Raw genomic sequence first — 16,893 nt, forward strand, 5'->3', positions numbered from 1 at the left:
TATATATATATATATATATATATATATATATATATATATATATAATATATATATATATATATATATATATATATACATATATATATATATATACATATATATATATATATACATACATATATATATATATATATATATATATATATATATATATATATATATATATATATATATATACATATATATATATATATATATATATATATATATATATATATATATATATATATATACATATATATATATATACATATATATATATATATATATATATATATATATATATATACATATATATATATATATATACATATATATATATATGTATATATATATATATATATATATATATATATATATATATATATATATATATATATATATATATATATATATATATATATATATATATATATATATATATATATATATATATATATATATATATATATATATATATATATATATATATATATATATATATATGACATTTTGGAATGAATGAAATAGCCTTTCTTTGTCTTTCTGTTTCTTTTTGTTTTTCCTCTATTTCCGTTACTACTTATGAAATCAAAATTCCATCATCGCCATGGGGAAATGTACTTTTACATGTAGCAACATAAATTAGGCTCAAACCTACAAGTTATCGTAAATATTCACCCACGAAACTAGTCATTGGTCATTAACCAAATATTTCACATTTGAAAATCTTTGAATGCGTTGTATATAAAGTAACATATGATTTGTAAAGTATTGTTACATTTCCTTAATTGATTAGATAGAAAAGTGATACATAATGACCAAAAATTATTACCAAATATAGAATAAATTAATACATAAACTTAAAAGAAAAAGTGATACATAATCATAAAGTGTTACATTTTGCTTAATTGATTAAATGGAAAAGTGTTACCCAATATGAAAAAAATATTAAATAATCCTTAACAAAGTGTTGCATAAAGTAGTTAAAGTGATACATGATTGAAAAATGTTACAAAAGCTTAATCGATGAGATGAAAAAGTGAAACCTAATTATAAAAAAGTGTCACTTATGAAATAATAAGTAACACTATGAAAATGATATATATGCAAAAAAAAGTGTTACCTAAAGTTATTTAAAATAATACTTGTAAAAGTGTTACCATAGGCATGTAGAAGTGTTACTTAAGAGAATAGGTAGCACCGCCAGATGTAGTATCTAAAAAAGTATTACCTTAGGTCTATACCCTATAATAACACTTTAAGCACTTTAGGTTACACTTTTTAGGTGTTACCTAAAACCAATTATGTAGTAGTGATAGTATTTGTATATATACAAATACTATAAAAGCTACAAAATTACTTATACCAGCAAAAAGCCTCATACCCAAATAGAAATCCCTAATGAAAAGATAAAAGGTGATGGCATTTTTGTGCAAAGAAAGCATGGAACGCCACTTGGTTCAAAACTAAAAAATTGAGAAAGCAAGAAGGTGTAGCAAATGGTAATCAGAATGAAAATAAAAATAAAAGAGAAAAATCAACATAGAGTCTCTGACAATGAGAAAGAATAAAAGAAAATAATGAAACCTTAATAAATTATATATTCTCCAATAGACAATGTAATCGAGAAAAGATCATTGTAAATGAATCTTTTGCTTATTCTATAGCTCTTGATATAATAAATTATGAAAATGATATTGAGCCAAGAATAATAAATGAATGTAGAAGAAGACTAGATTGGCCAAGATGGAGAGAAGCAATTGAGACAAGGTTGAAACAAAAAAACTAAGACGAGACAGTCTTATTATGAATTCGTCAATTTGGGCCGACCTAATTCCTCGTTTTTTTCCATTTTTTGGGCATTTATCAATTTTGACCTGATAGGTATCAATTTTCACTTTAAAAGAATCAATTTCAACGTAAAGTAAAACTTTAAAAAATCAATTAAAATAAAAAAATTTGGACCTATAAGTGATCATTTTTGACATTAACCTGATTAATTTCTATGTAAATATGTATCTATTTTCACAGTTTCAGAACGAAGTTAAAAAAAATGGTATTATTCTATCATTCTATTAATGAATTTCAAATAACAAATAAATAGTCAATAAAACTATCAATAATAGTGTTAAAACATTGGACAATACAAATGCATACATGATGGTATTAATGGAACATAAGCGTACTTGTAGTCTCTAATCATCCATCAATAAGAGTTTGACTGCTCTTTCCTCAACAGTTTATGTTCATAATAGACATGGAAATAAATTTATAGGTGTAACAGTTTCGATTTTGAATTATGTTTGCCAATTGATTCAATGAATGCTCTTGGAAATGACCAAGAGTTCAAGGCTTCTTTGTTATAAAAAATTTCAATTTTGATCTATTCAATTCAGACCTTAAAATGATTAATTATGATCAGTTATAACTTGTAAAAAAAAATCAATTTTAACCTTAAATGTATCAATTATGACCTTAAAAAGATCAAGTATTAAGCCCATATTGAGAAAAATTATAACTGGGTTGATTAGGCTATCCATCTCATATTGAGACGATCTCGTCTAAGACTAGCTGAAGTTGAAATCACTAGAAACAAGGAATTCTTTGGACAAATTTTACAAACTCTAAAAGCAGTAAAACTAGTAGGATTCAAATGGGTATTCGTAAAAAAAAGAAATAATAAAACGAGATTGTCTAATACAACACAAGACTTGTAGCTCAAGATTTTTCTCAAATGCCAGAAATTAATTATGAAGAAACATAGTCCCCAAAAGTTGATGCAACCACACTCAAATTTTTAAAAATTTTAACGGTTTCTCAAGGCTTACTGTAATACCCCTAAATTTTCGACCCCTTAACGAAACCAAAACCGTAAAGGACGGGAGGAAATTCGGGTGTTACATAAAAGAAAAGGAAAAGAACTTAGATAAATTTTAAACATTAACTTTAAAAGGGTGAGTGAAAATTTCGGCAGCATCTCTTCTAAAAATCGCACATGTGGTAGAGCAATCAGCACAATAAAGCATTAAACTAATCTACGACATCATTGCCTTTAAATTCTCACACCATGGCGGAATGATTCGTCGCCGGCTTCTTAAATCAACATGCCAAGCTTGGATCGTGGTTCCAGTGTCGACGTTTGCGTTTAAAAAGACTTAACTCCTTAAAACCATACAGAGTTATAAAATACGCAGCGAAAATACAAATATACAAGGGAGGACATCAGGCCTCATAACAAAACACATACAACCAAAGTTTACAAAACATAACAAGAGCTACAAAATCGAAAGATAGCGGTATGACACAGGTTATGCTTCGCCCTCATCACTCTCCCTTAATGCAATGCAATGCAAAAGAAGCTCCAATACCTGCTAGGCCTATCTATGATCCTCCTGCTGCTCGACATTAGACCAAAGGCCAATGTGTCATAGTAGGACAATCATAGAAAGTCATAAACAATCAAACATAAACACAAACACGTACATGTTAGTAACTAGCATCAAATATAATAAAGCCAACTACTAGATAACACTATATATAAAACAACATAAGATGATTTCATAAGACGCAAGCACAAATATTAACCGTTTATCGACCACTTATACTTCTTAATTTCATTACGTGCTTTCTAACCCGAACCATGTGTTCTTGGGTAGAATACAGGTCTTCACGCTCCTCTTTTCAAACATAAACTCTTGCAAAACACGTATAGTATCAACTTGACCAAGGCATTAACAGAATACCTAAAACATGTCCTTATAGAGCTTGTCTATCTTAAGGTAAGTGTGATCATAGTCTGTAATACCCTTGAGGTAACTTAACTTAGGCACACTTCTCACTAGCATAAAGTATGCTATCAATAAGTAGATGTTCTGTCAATGAGTAAATATTTTATCAAAGAGTAAACGTTCTATCAATGTGTAAGCTTTCTATCAAAGAATGAACCTTCTATCATTAAATAACTTTCAATCAATGAATAAACTTTCTATCACTGAATAACTTTCTATCAGTGGATCTTTCTCTACTTCCTGGTATAGTGACACAGCCAAGGGCGTTATCGGCCATCCGGCGCCCATGGCAAAGTATGAGCTCATGCCCTCTAGCTGACCCTCTAGGGTCCTACCTTCGGGAAAAATTAACACACTGGGGTACTAAACCAGTGAAGAGGCCACCATATTGGGGTTTGCAAGGCCCGCATGGTAATACCTCATTCAAGGGGCGGTATCGGCCATCCGGCGCCTAGTGACCAAGCATGCTCATACCCCCCTTACGATGGTCCCGTGGAACCTCACCTAGGGGACTACTAAATCAACCGGACATAATCCCGTTGAGTCACGCCAGCTAATCATAATCTAATACTTTATCAGATGGGAATAACTTCCACTTTTCGATTATTAATGAGTGCCCCGGGATAGCAGCACGCCAAAACCCAATGAGCCACTCAACAAAATATGAAATTCACCTCTAAAGGAGTCATTGTAACTCCAAGTAAGGCATAATCCAATTCTTAGATAAATAAGGGAGCGGTCCCCGCCTCCTACTAACACTCTTATTCTCTATAGCTATTCTAAGCGCAACGATTTCATAATCGATAGCTCTTCATATAAAGTGTACTCACTAGTATCTCATAGTTTTAATGCAATGTATATTATCACAATAAACAATAAAGTCTTAAAGAAAATTGCATATAAGGGTTAGAAACTGCATATACGTACCTGTAAGCGTCACTGCACGATCAAAAGTCACAAAATCACCCGACTAAGGCACTACTTTCCTCTTACGAAATGGGCACCTATATAAGTTATGAGTAGAACTAATAAGTTCCCTTAACTACTTTGCCATACCAAAATAAATACCAAAGTAACCGCTATCACCCATTCAACATGAGTTTTCGATTACTCTAGCATGCACACAACTCATTCTATACAAGTCAAAATCAGTAACTCAACACAATATAAGTCTTTCCATCAATTTAAAGTAGAAGTATGGGTGAATCGTTTCTTTACATTAACTAATTTTGAGCATATCGGCTCGCGTTACCCAAAAATGATTTAAAATCATGAAGGGCAATGTCAAAGGTTACCAACATTTTTTTCAGCTATTCACTTACCATACGACTAGATATGTTGAAAGTATAGAATTTTTTATCAATTAAGATCACGAACTCATATATGACTAAAGTAATGCATCATGTTCATATATAACGACAGTACTAATGGTACTAATAGGGTAATAATAACATTGATGATCAACAAAGATGACATTTTATGTATACATAAAAAAAATGCAAGATGAAAAATAACTGATGAACACACCTACATCACCGCAATTTCCAATATCAATAGCAAAGCAGTCATGTATCATCCAGTTGATAAAGTTGTGATACCAGCACTAATTTCACAATATCCAATCTACATCATAACATTTCCATCACAATACCACCTCTAACTATAAGACCGTTATCACAACCATATGACTGCTACATTAACAATCCTAACACTATACTAAAGTACAACAACACAAAGCCAACAAAATACCGCAACACTTGAAATTATGCATTACAACTATTCCTTCGCAAACAAGTGGGAGTCAATCACCCTTGCACCTAAAATGTGAAACTTAGAACTAACAACAATAACATAATCGTTTGTATTAAAACACGTCAAAATTTCAAAACTCTTTTCATCAAATGCTTATTACGATCCAATGATTTAGTAACATCAAATTAAAACTCTTCTTAACACAAGTGCAAATATTATTTAACTCTCTTTATCGCATAATAATGATTGTGTATAATAATCGTTTAAGACATAATCCATTATCTCGATTCATCTCTCAAATTATAATTATTCGCATACTCATGGTCGTTTTTTTTTTCAATGTTTAAATTTTAAAACACCTCTTGATTTTTTTATTAGGACCACATTATCTTCAATAACTGTCCAAACTTAATTTAACACGTATCTCATCAATCATTATTAAAACAGTAACCTATGTAAAGTCGGCTTCATTTGGAAACTCATCTAAGTCTTATCATTTCAATGCACTGGCAGGACTATTAAATTGGTGATCAATGAGATACTCTAAAATACTTAAAACATTTAACTGTGTCTTATGTGCACAAAGACGCTCATTTCACCTCATTAGTAGATTATTTTATCGTTATGTCTTGTAACTGCCCAGAAGGCCATGAGAAGACAAATTATAATATCACTGATTCCTTTTTAATTTCAAATATCATTCTATCTATCTAACGCTTTAAAACCATCACGATTCTTCTTCACATTATCATCCGATTAAAATATTCATCACTCTATATAAGCATTTAATAAGACAAAATGTCTTAACTCAATAGTGCTCCCTCGAATCAATCTTTAGGCTCTTAACATGCAAATTTGTTTACGATGATTATTCTTTAACTATCCACTTTAATATAAAGTTATTGACTTATGTATGAATGATATATCATGTCTCAACGAAATACAGAACTCAAAGGACTTGCGAATAATAATTTTCTCCTTGGATACCCAAACTCATATGTCTTCAAGAAGGAAAAAAAAATCACCCTTATTTTATCCAAAGAACCACTTCAACTATTTTTTAACAACAAATAGTGATTTAAAGGTCGTTATCACTCGGCAAACATGAAATACTATATTCATTATGATGAGAGTTGGATGCTTACAAAAATCAAAATCAATGACAAAGGATCCTTATAGTTTATAATTCATCAAAAAATATATAAAGTGATTACAAGGCTAATAGGTTGACTATCGTTTTCACTCTCAACTGATTCTCAAGGTCTCACTATAAGCATAAGATGTTGGGTTTAGAACTAACAAATATATATTACATTAACCAATTTAAAGCATCAGTCTCCATCACCGTATGAGATTGAAAACGTTTATTGGTAGACACGATTATGCCACACTAGTACTCAACACCAATGTTACTATAGCTAATTACAAAGGTCAAGAGCCTCAACCTAGTAACAATTATAACTTCAAATGAAAATATTAAGGCAATTCTAGTTTGAACAACAATACTAAATTACTAATGTGATAATTTGGTCCAACTGATATATCATTATCTTTAAACACTTAGAGACGTTGAAAACAAGCTCTTAACTTCAACTCATCACTATATGAAGAATATATCAATAATACTCTTATAGATCATGACCTGAAATTGGGGGTTGAATTCTCAAACTATAAACTCTTAACGTGCTCTTGATCTTCTCCTTAATATTTAGGTTTTTTTTAACGCATCTATACTTTAGCTATGACCGCATTATTATCATCAACTAGTGATTAAAACTTTATTTACAAGGTATCGCATATAAGGCCCCTTTCTTTCATTTATAATATATCAAACTCTTATTACACTGCTTTTGTCCTTATTCTGGTTCAAACTACTTACGATCATACTTGCACAATCATTAACCATATTAAAGAGAATTATGATCACCACCTTCTATGTTACGATGAACGAGTGCACTTGACAAATGAAATGCTCAAGCAGATAAATAAACAGTGGGTTCATGTATAGGATCAATATCAAAACTTGTAAGCTTTATGAAAACAATTAACATGAATAAATATTCAGACACATAAGACTAAATTTCATATTATCATCACAAGCAAGAGAAAGTTCTCGATGCAACCAATTTCTCTAGAATTTCATCATTCATACTTCATAGCTTCATAATGACTACTTATAATACAACTCATGAGTTGAACCAAAAACTCAAAAATTTCATTATTACTTGATAATAAATAATTCAAATCTACTGATTTGTTAAATCATGTCATCATTCAAACCACCATCATAACCTTTAATTATAATAATAACACACATGAGAATGAGTCTCATAACAAGCTAAACAAACTATATATTTATCTATGCACGTGCAATGATAATCATTATACATGAATATGTAATATGCACCTATCCCATGTCTACCCAAACTCTCACGAATAACATCTAACTTCAAGCAATTTCTCAACGAATTTGAGGACACAAAGCGTCGAAAATAGGGACCACTGGCTCTGACCCTTTTAAAATTAATGTTTAACGTTTATCTAAATTCTTTTCCTTTTCTTTTATGTAACACTCGAATTTCCTCCCCTCCTTTACGGTTTTGGTTACGTTAAGGGGTCGGAAATTCAGGGGTGTTACACTTACATATGAGATTGATGGATGTTGTCTTTGCATATTTATATGAATCACAGGAGACACAGATCTATACGTAGAAAAATATTTTCAGTAAAATTAAAAAGATTACTTTATGGATTTAAACAATTTGGGAGAATGTGGTATAATTGCTTAAGTGAATATCTTATGAAAGCAAGATTAGAAAATAACTAAATTAGTCCATGTGTATTCATTAAACGATCTCAATTAGGTTTTGTAATCATCCCTGTGTATGTGATGACTTATACTTGATTGGAACTTTTAGAGAAATTGAAATAACAGCTAATTACTTGATAAAGGAATTTAAGATGAAGGATTTTGAAAAAACTAAATTTATGCCTTAGACTACAAATTAACAATTTAAGAAGCAAAATATTTGTCCATCTGAGCAATTATACTGAGAAAGTTATAAAAACGTTTTTACTTGGACAAGGCTCATCCATTGAGTTCTCCAATGGTAATCCGATCACTAAACATAAAAGAAGACCCATTCCGTGCACAATAGAAAATGAAGAAATTTTAGGCTCTAAAGGGCCATCTTTGAGTGCCATTGGTGCTTTAATGTACTTAGGTAATAATACACGACTCGATATAACATTTTCAGTAAACTTGTTATCTAGGTATAATAATGCACCGACAAGAAGACATAAGAATGAGATAAAACATCTATTTTCATGTCTAAGGGGAACTACTAATACGTGATACCTATCCGAATCACAAAAGGCCAACTCACAAACTGGATATGCATTTACATATGTAGGTACCACAATATCTTGAAAATCAACAAAACAAACTATTAGTTACATTATCATATCATGCACAACTTATAGCTTTATATCAAGTTAGTTGAGAGTATGTATGGTTGAGATCTATGATCGGCCAACTCCAAGAGTAATGTGGCTTAAATGTTACAACAAGGGTACCGACTACGATCTATGAAGATAATACAGCGTGCATCGAGAAAGTTAGTGAAGGATACATCAAGAAAGACAAAATAAAACATTTGTCACCGAAATTATTCTTCATACATGATCTGTAGAAGAATATAAAGATAAAAATCCAAAGAATTCAATCTTGTGAAAATCTAGCTGATTTATTCACAAAGTCACTCCCGTCAAAAAGATTCGAACAACTGGTGCACAAGATAGGAATGTGCCATTTTTGAGACATATGTTAGTTTTAGGGGGAGAAATATGTCCATTGTACACTTTTTTCATTTACTCGGGTTTTTATCACACTGAGTTTTTTATGACAAAGGTTTTTAACTAGTTAGATTAGGGCTATATATGTTAATAAATTTTCATATGTATATAAAACATTCAAGGAGGACTGTTAGAAGACAAATGAATACTTTACAATGCTCAAAGTTCTATCTTATATATTAAGTGAATATTGTCTAAAAAGTGGATGAATAGTGATAATCTTTGCACTATAAATATGCAATACTTTCTAAGTTCGATTGTAATTCCAGTTAGGGGTACACACGGTCTGATTTGGTATGGTCTGACACTAAAATAAGACTAGATCAAAATGCCAGTCTAAAAATTTTCAGACCATACTGCACCGTTTTAACCTCCAAATTGGACCAGACCATACCCGTTATACAACAGTCTGATTTGGTCTGGTCTTCAATTTTTAATTTCTAAATTAATATATCTATTTACGCAAATATTTCGCACCTACAATCACCATATATAATAATTCATATAGTTGATTGAATCAACATAATTCAATAATATATTACCAAATAAAAAATTGCATCTCGAAATATTTTGGTAGTGATATATTTTAAAAAATAAATAAACTAAGTTTTTTTTATTATAGTATGGTTTCAGTCTGGTCTGGTTTGGTCTAAAAATTTAAAAATTGACACCAGGCCAAAAATCATAATTTTTTGGGAAAAATAGGACTAGTCTACTTAGACCGTGGACTAGATTAAATATAAAAATCACGATTTAGTCTGATTTGATTTGCAATTTAGACAAAACTTTGTTCAACCGTAATTTCAGTGTATTCAAGAGTATAAAGAATATAAACTATATTCACTCATAATACTTTTCTCTTAATATTCTCCCTAATCCTTAATCTAGCTACCATTTTCATGAATAAAAAAGAAAAAATCTCAATTATTTCAACTACCATTGAATATTTTTAAACTTTTACTATCTCTTTTATATCCTATATCCTATAATAATAAAAGTTGTCCCATGATAAAAATAAATCTTTGAAACAACTCCAATTGCAAATCCTAAGAAAAAAAAATTTTAAAATTGCATCACAATTATATCTCTGGTTTTTTCTTGTTCCCATCAATCCAGACACCCCACATCATCCCTCCAAGCCTGAAAGAAAGAAAGCCAGGGAGAGACACCTCCCCCTTTCCTCAGGTTCATCCAAAATAATTCAGAAAATATTGTTTGATTTATTCAGATTATATGATATGATATAGAATCCAAAGAAAACCCAGCTACTACACCACCTTCCTTTTCTTTTCTAACCTTCTTATTTTTTTAAAAAAAAATTGTTTTAACAATTTTTTTTTTGAAAGTTACTCTCCAACAAAACCATTACAGATCAGTTAGATAACCCTTTTTTTTTCCTTTCAATTTCCATGATGGATCTCTCTTAACAAATCAAAAAGCTCTAATCTTTGCTTTCAGGTTTCTGGGTAACATTATTTTCTGTCCTTCCCTCTATTTTTAGCTGCATTCTCAATTTATAGAGCTCAGATTTTTGTGGGTTTTTTTTTTTTTTTTTTTTTTTTTTTTCATTTTTTGTCATAAAGCTTCAATCTTTTCAAAATTTGTAGAATTCCAAGATTATTTTTTTTATTGTAATCCTTTTGAAATTGAACGGAAAATGGAGGGTTTTTAAGGTGGTTAAAGGTAGTTGTAATTCAAATTCATGCTATATAGATCTGAGTTTATATCCAAATTATTCGTCTTTTTTGTGGAATTTTGGATCCACTTCTAAATTTAGCAACATTTAGCTTTATATTTGCATGTTCTGGTGCTAAGGTTAGCTAATCAACATAACCCTTTAATGCAAGATCTGAATTTTCTTTTTTGTTTCCACTTTCTCACGGTGTAGCATCATACATTCCATAGTTTGTTTTCTGGGTTCTTTTAGTTTGATGTCTATGATTCCTAGGTTATGATAGAGATGTTTAATGTTGTGGCCTCTTTAAGGGATATGAGTTTGATGTGTTTGGATTGATTCTACTTGAAAATATTGATTTAAAGTGTGCACCATGTTGAAGCAAATCCTTAGTAAGATTCCTAGGAAATCCCTTAAATCAGATAATGTTGAACCAGTTTTGAACAACAATTTAAATGGTTCAGGCAATGGCACTCCGAGGGGACAGAATGGCAATGTTGCTTCAGGCAAAGCAAATGCCACGAAGCGGACATCGTCTGCTGTGTTCCCAACGAGCGTGGTTGCAGGAATTGAACCCCTTGTGTCATTCAAGGATGTTCCGAATTCAGAGAAGATGAATTTGTTCCTTAGTAAGTTGAACCTTTGTTGTGTGACCTTCGATTTCTATGATCCTAGTAAGAATACTTCGGAGAAGGATGTTAAGCGGCAAACATTGATTGAACTTGTGGATTTTGTTGCCTCAGGGCCATCTTCTAAGTTCCCTGAGCCTGCTATATTTGCTATGTGTAGAATGTGTGCTGTTAACCTCTTTCGGGTTTTCCCTCCGAATTATAGGTCTAGTGGGGGTGGGGGTGGTGGTGAAAACGATGATGGTGAACCCATGTTTGATCCTTCTTGGACACATTTGCAAATTGTGTATGATTTGTTGCTTAAGTTTATTACTTCACCATCATTGGATGCAAAGGTAGCAAAGAAATACATAGATCATTCGTTCATATTGAAGCTACTTGATCTTTTTGATTCTGAGGATCCTAGGGAAAGAGAGTGTCTAAAGACTATCCTTCATAGGGTTTATGGTAAATTCATGGTCCATAGGCCGTTTGTTCGAAAAGCTATGAGCAATATATTCTACCGGTTTGTGTTTGAGACTGAGAAACATAATGGAATTGCAGAATTGTTGGAAATCTTTGGGAGTGTTATTAGTGGGTTTGCCTTGCCCTTGAAAGAAGAGCACAAGATGTTTTTGTGGAGAGCTTTGATTCCACTGCATAAACCAAAATCTTTAGGTACTTACTTTCAGCAACTGTCCTACTGTATTACACAGTTTATAGACAAGGAGCCGAAGTTAACTAGCACAGTAATTAAAGGCTTGCTAAAGTACTGGCCGATCACAAATAGCCAGAAGGAAGTCATGTTCTTGGGTGAGCTGGAAGAGATATTGGAAGCCACAAACATGCTAGAATTCCAAAAGGTTATGATTCCGTTGTTCTCACGAGTTGCCTGTTGTATCAATAGCTATCACTTTCAGGTAGTTTTTTCTTGAACTCACTTTACATGTTTCATTTTTAATTGTGCTTCCATCTCGGTCTTATTATAGTATCAATGTCAACTTTCCCTGTGTTGTATGAGCAACATTCTGAAGCATAGCTGAATTATCTGGTAGTGATTGCCCCACTTGTACAACCCCCCCCCATTTCATTTCCAGTCCTCGTGAATTTCGCCTATGTTTAGGGCGGAAGTTTGGGTGTTTTGTTTTTTTCATCTAGGATGCGCAGCTGAAACAGTTACTGAAATGGCATGTCACATTTTTTAGTTTAAAAAGCTGTATATTTGAAGACACAAGATGAGGTAGAGTTCCTCTTCCAGTTCTCACTTATACCACCTTTCATGTTTTAACGGAAATTTATAAATAAAATTTGATATTGTGATGGTCGATGGATATGCATGACTAAATTTTCTAGAAAAACACTTGAAATTATTCGATTTGCCACATTATATCACCAATTACCCATCAGTCCTTTTGGTTAAGTGTGCATCCATGAAATATACTTCTTTTGTTTTCATTTGTGGTCTACAATGAAGCATGCTTGCTTTAGAGACTTGCGTGAGATGCTTTATTCAAATGCACATGAGTAGCTCCATATCATGTGTTACTTTCATACAATGCATTCCCTGCAGTTTATTCCATATAGTGGCCATCAATTGCGAATCCCGCTTAATGCAAGATATGGGAATCCAGATCTACATTATCCTACTCAAATCAGTGTTTAGGTTAGCATAAGCTGATCAAGGCCGTTCAAACCTTGCTTTAAAAATTGAATTGACTTGCTCACTTTGTATCTTGTGTGCTAACATTCTGATATTGTAACTTTAATCTTTAAATTTAATGCTCTAAATTTAATCTATTCAGTAATCAAATGCTTTAAAAAAAATTTTAAAAGCTGGGTAAAAAGACAATTTTTTCAAAATAAGCTTAATAGGGTACTATCCCTAAAGAGGGTGTCTTGTTAGGTCTGCAATGGTTTCTCAAGTACTCAAATTGGTCACTTGACATGGCTTGTTCTCTCCGTGTTTCTTTTTTCAATAGTAGAGGGCTGGGTGTGGTAAATTGTGATGAGCTTGTTGAGCATTTAAGGTATTTATTGGACTATGAGTGACATAGCTATGTGCTCAACACTATAATTTTGTATGCCGTGCATCTGCAACATCTTCCATTGTTATTCAGAATTTCAGATTAATGTCTTCTGCTGCTCTTCGATGAATCATTTAAATTAAATTAGTCAGTATGAATTCACTAGATTAGTTTATGAGGTCTAGCTGTGTAAATATACGTTTTTCAGTTTATGGGTTGGAATTCCGTTTCTTGGGAAGAGCCGAAACTGTTCGGTTATACAGGACTTCGTATGGGAAGTTCCCCTTACCTAGAAGGGAACATTGGTGAGCAAACTTCCTCCACTGGGTAGAATATACCAGGAAGTTTCTGTTTTTCTTTCAAATTTGTCAACAAGCAATATATGTGTTTCTCTACTTGAAACTTCCAACGTGAATATGAATCATTGTTACTAGAAACAACTTGAATGTAAGAGCATTTGAAAGTGGAATAACCACCTAATCATTCTTGATTCAGGTGGCTGAAAGGGCGCTTTTTCTATGGAATAACGATCAAATTCTCAATCTAATTGGTCACAATCGAGGCGTGATCCTTCCTATAATCTTCCCAGCTCTGGAGAGGAATGCCCAAAGCCACTGGAACCAGGCAGTTCTCAACCTAACCTTAAACGTGAGAAAAATATTCCAGGAAATGGACGAGCCACTCTTTCATGAGTGTCAAATGCAGTTCAGAGAGGACGAGGCTAAGCTATCCTTGATTGTAGAGCAGCGGAAAGCAAATTGGGAGCGCTTAGAGAGTGCGGCTGCTAGTCTGCAGCCAATAACTGGAAACATAGCTGTTCTAGTATCGCCTTGTGCCCCTTCAATCACCTGCTAGTAAGTGGAAAGCGGAAAAAGTGCTTGTAGTTTGGTTCTCTTTGTTGATCATATAGTTTGTTATAGGAGAACCAGAAGGAATGTATGAAAGATGAAAAGGAGGCTGAATTCACAAGGGTACTTTTTTAAATAAATTGCCCTTGTGAATCAAGTCTTGTTATTGTAACTTGCTTTTGATCTTCTTGTGATACTTTATCTTTTATGTCATCTTCTGTAACTGATTAATTGGGTTATGACCTAAGTCAAGTTAGTAGTAACTAGTAAGAAAAGGGGTTTGCCCATTTCCTAGCAAATGTAAAAAGCCTCTTGTTTCCATGGAATTTACATGATGGATGAATTTCTCTTTTTTTTGTTACTTTTATTAAGTCTTGGTTAATGGCTGTGGAAGAATAATTAAAAAGAAAAGGAGAGTTTCTGTATGAGAATTGGGAATAAAATGTGGGTCATTATCTAAATAAGAAATTTGAAACAATTTTATTCTAACTTTCTTGGTAGTGAAGGTTTCTTTATCAAACCTCTTCAAATGTTTTACTAAAATTATTCCTCAACAATGCACCTCGCTTTCATTCATAATTATCCCTTTGTTTTCACGTAATCTTATCACTAGTATTAATCACACCTTGATAAACCTTAATTGTAGGCTCTAGATAATCTTCAAGATTTTGATAAAGTTCTTTTAGGTTGTTAAATAAAATAGTTTATTAGTCAATTTTAACTTATTTTAGTACAAAAAGGATTTGATGTTCAAACCATCTAATCAGGGTCGGCCTTGAGATAATAGGGATTCGGGGCGGAAAATAATTTATGGGCCCTAACTAAATTATTGCTTCGTTCCATATTACTTGCAATTAATATTATCATTACTTCAAATAACATATCCCTATTAGATACAACTAAAATCAAACAAAAAAATATAAAACATAGATAAAAAAATTAAAATATATAATGTTGGATAAACCTGTTAATCAAATCAGCTATTCTAATCAACAATCCGTCGTTTATCAAATAAGTAAATAAGCCTTACATTTTTCTTTCTCGCTTCTTAATTGTCATCATTTTTTTCACTGTGTCATCAACTTTTTTATATAAAATTTCAATTTTGTCTCTCCCTCCAAAAAAGTTTTGATTTTTATCAATACATCAAACTCAAATGCTTGTTAAACGTAAACGCAATCCTTATGATTTATTGTAAATATAATAAAAATAATTTTGAGTTTTTTTGTCGATTAATTTTGATAATGATTTTTTTTTGAGAAAGGTCCATGTCACATAAAACGTATGATTTTACCTAGATACAATCGCATATTTTGTGAAATCGATACAGCTGCACAAAATGTGCATTTTGGCCTACGATATTTTTTTTGTATTTTTTTTACATAAATTTAGATAAATGTAGGAAAATATTAATTAAAATTCTATAAATTATTTTTTTTACAATGACATCATATACTATTAAGAAAAAAATAATTTCAAAAATTCGATATCATGAAATAAAGTTTATTATTGATGAACTCAACCTCCAAACATCTGCGAAGTGAGTACTTGAAGATATAAACAAATTTTTAAAATATTTGTTAAATTTAAGAAAAATTTTGAAATTTTGCATAAAAGTAGTTATCTCAACATTTTCAATTTTGAAATTCACCTTTATATTGTTTCAATGTTGAAATTGAGTTGATAAAAATTATTTCAGAGAAGGTTTGGTAAGAAGGCAAAGAGAAATAAGTCATGAGTATTTTTGAAATTTAAATAAAAAGGTGACAACACAATAAAAAGATAACGATAAATATCAATGTCAACTTTCTTTTTGTCCTTTTTGACATTTTATCATTCACCTATCCTTTCTTTTTCCCAATCTTTAAAATACGTCACTCTTTTCATTTTGTCAATACCTTTTTTTAATGAGATTACTAAATTGCCCTTAAACTTAATCTTCTATGAAACACTTCAATCTCAGTCCATAAAACTTTTATCTCTCTCTAAAACAATCAATAATTACTTAAAATTTGTAGCTTCAAAGCTTAGGAATTTCAATTCGCTAACGACAACTTGAGGTAATTACCAAACAAATCTTTGCTAAATTATTCAAAAAATAAAAAGGGGGGCGGTGGTGCGCAACTAAACGGAGGCACGATCACATAAAACGCACAACTGGACCACGGGTCAGTCGCGTGAAACAGCTCTAGACCCACTTTACTGGTTTCGCTCGTCGTGTTAGGCAGGAGCATGCAGCTAGACATAGTCAAGCCCATCGGTCGAGTACGTTGCACCAAACGCATACTAATTTTTCGATGACTATATGAGCGCACAGAGTTATACTAGGGGGGGGGGGGGGGAGGGTTGATGATGATGACT

At 31.7% G+C, this 16,893-nt stretch overlaps 1 protein-coding gene across 1 annotated transcript; it reads left to right on the plus strand.

Moving 5' to 3' along the window:
- The first annotated feature begins 10,327 nt into the window (after positions 1-10,327).
- On the plus strand, positions 10,328-14,891 carry LOC130818785 (serine/threonine protein phosphatase 2A 57 kDa regulatory subunit B' kappa isoform). Its single transcript, XM_057684991.1, has 2 exons — positions 10,328-12,580; positions 14,180-14,891. The coding sequence occupies exons 1-2, from the start codon at positions 11,426-11,428 to the stop codon at positions 14,537-14,539; spliced, it is 1,515 nt and encodes a 504-aa protein (XP_057540974.1). The 5' UTR covers positions 10,328-11,425; the 3' UTR covers positions 14,540-14,891.
- The last annotated feature ends 2,002 nt before the right edge of the window (positions 14,892-16,893 follow it).

Source organism: Amaranthus tricolor, chromosome 7 (genome assembly GCF_026212465.1).
Source record: "Amaranthus tricolor cultivar Red isolate AtriRed21 chromosome 7, ASM2621246v1, whole genome shotgun sequence".
Lineage (NCBI taxonomy): Eukaryota > Viridiplantae > Streptophyta > Magnoliopsida > Caryophyllales > Amaranthaceae > Amaranthus > Amaranthus tricolor.

Coding starts and splice junctions, on each gene's coding strand:
- LOC130818785 (XM_057684991.1), top strand. CDS start 11,426: ATGTTGAAGCAAATCCTTAGTAAGATTCCTAGGAAATCCCTTAAATCA. Junction 12,581..14,179: donor TCAATAGCTATCACTTTCAG/GTAGTTTTTTCT, acceptor TTCTTGATTCAG/GTGGCTGAAAGGGCGCTTTT.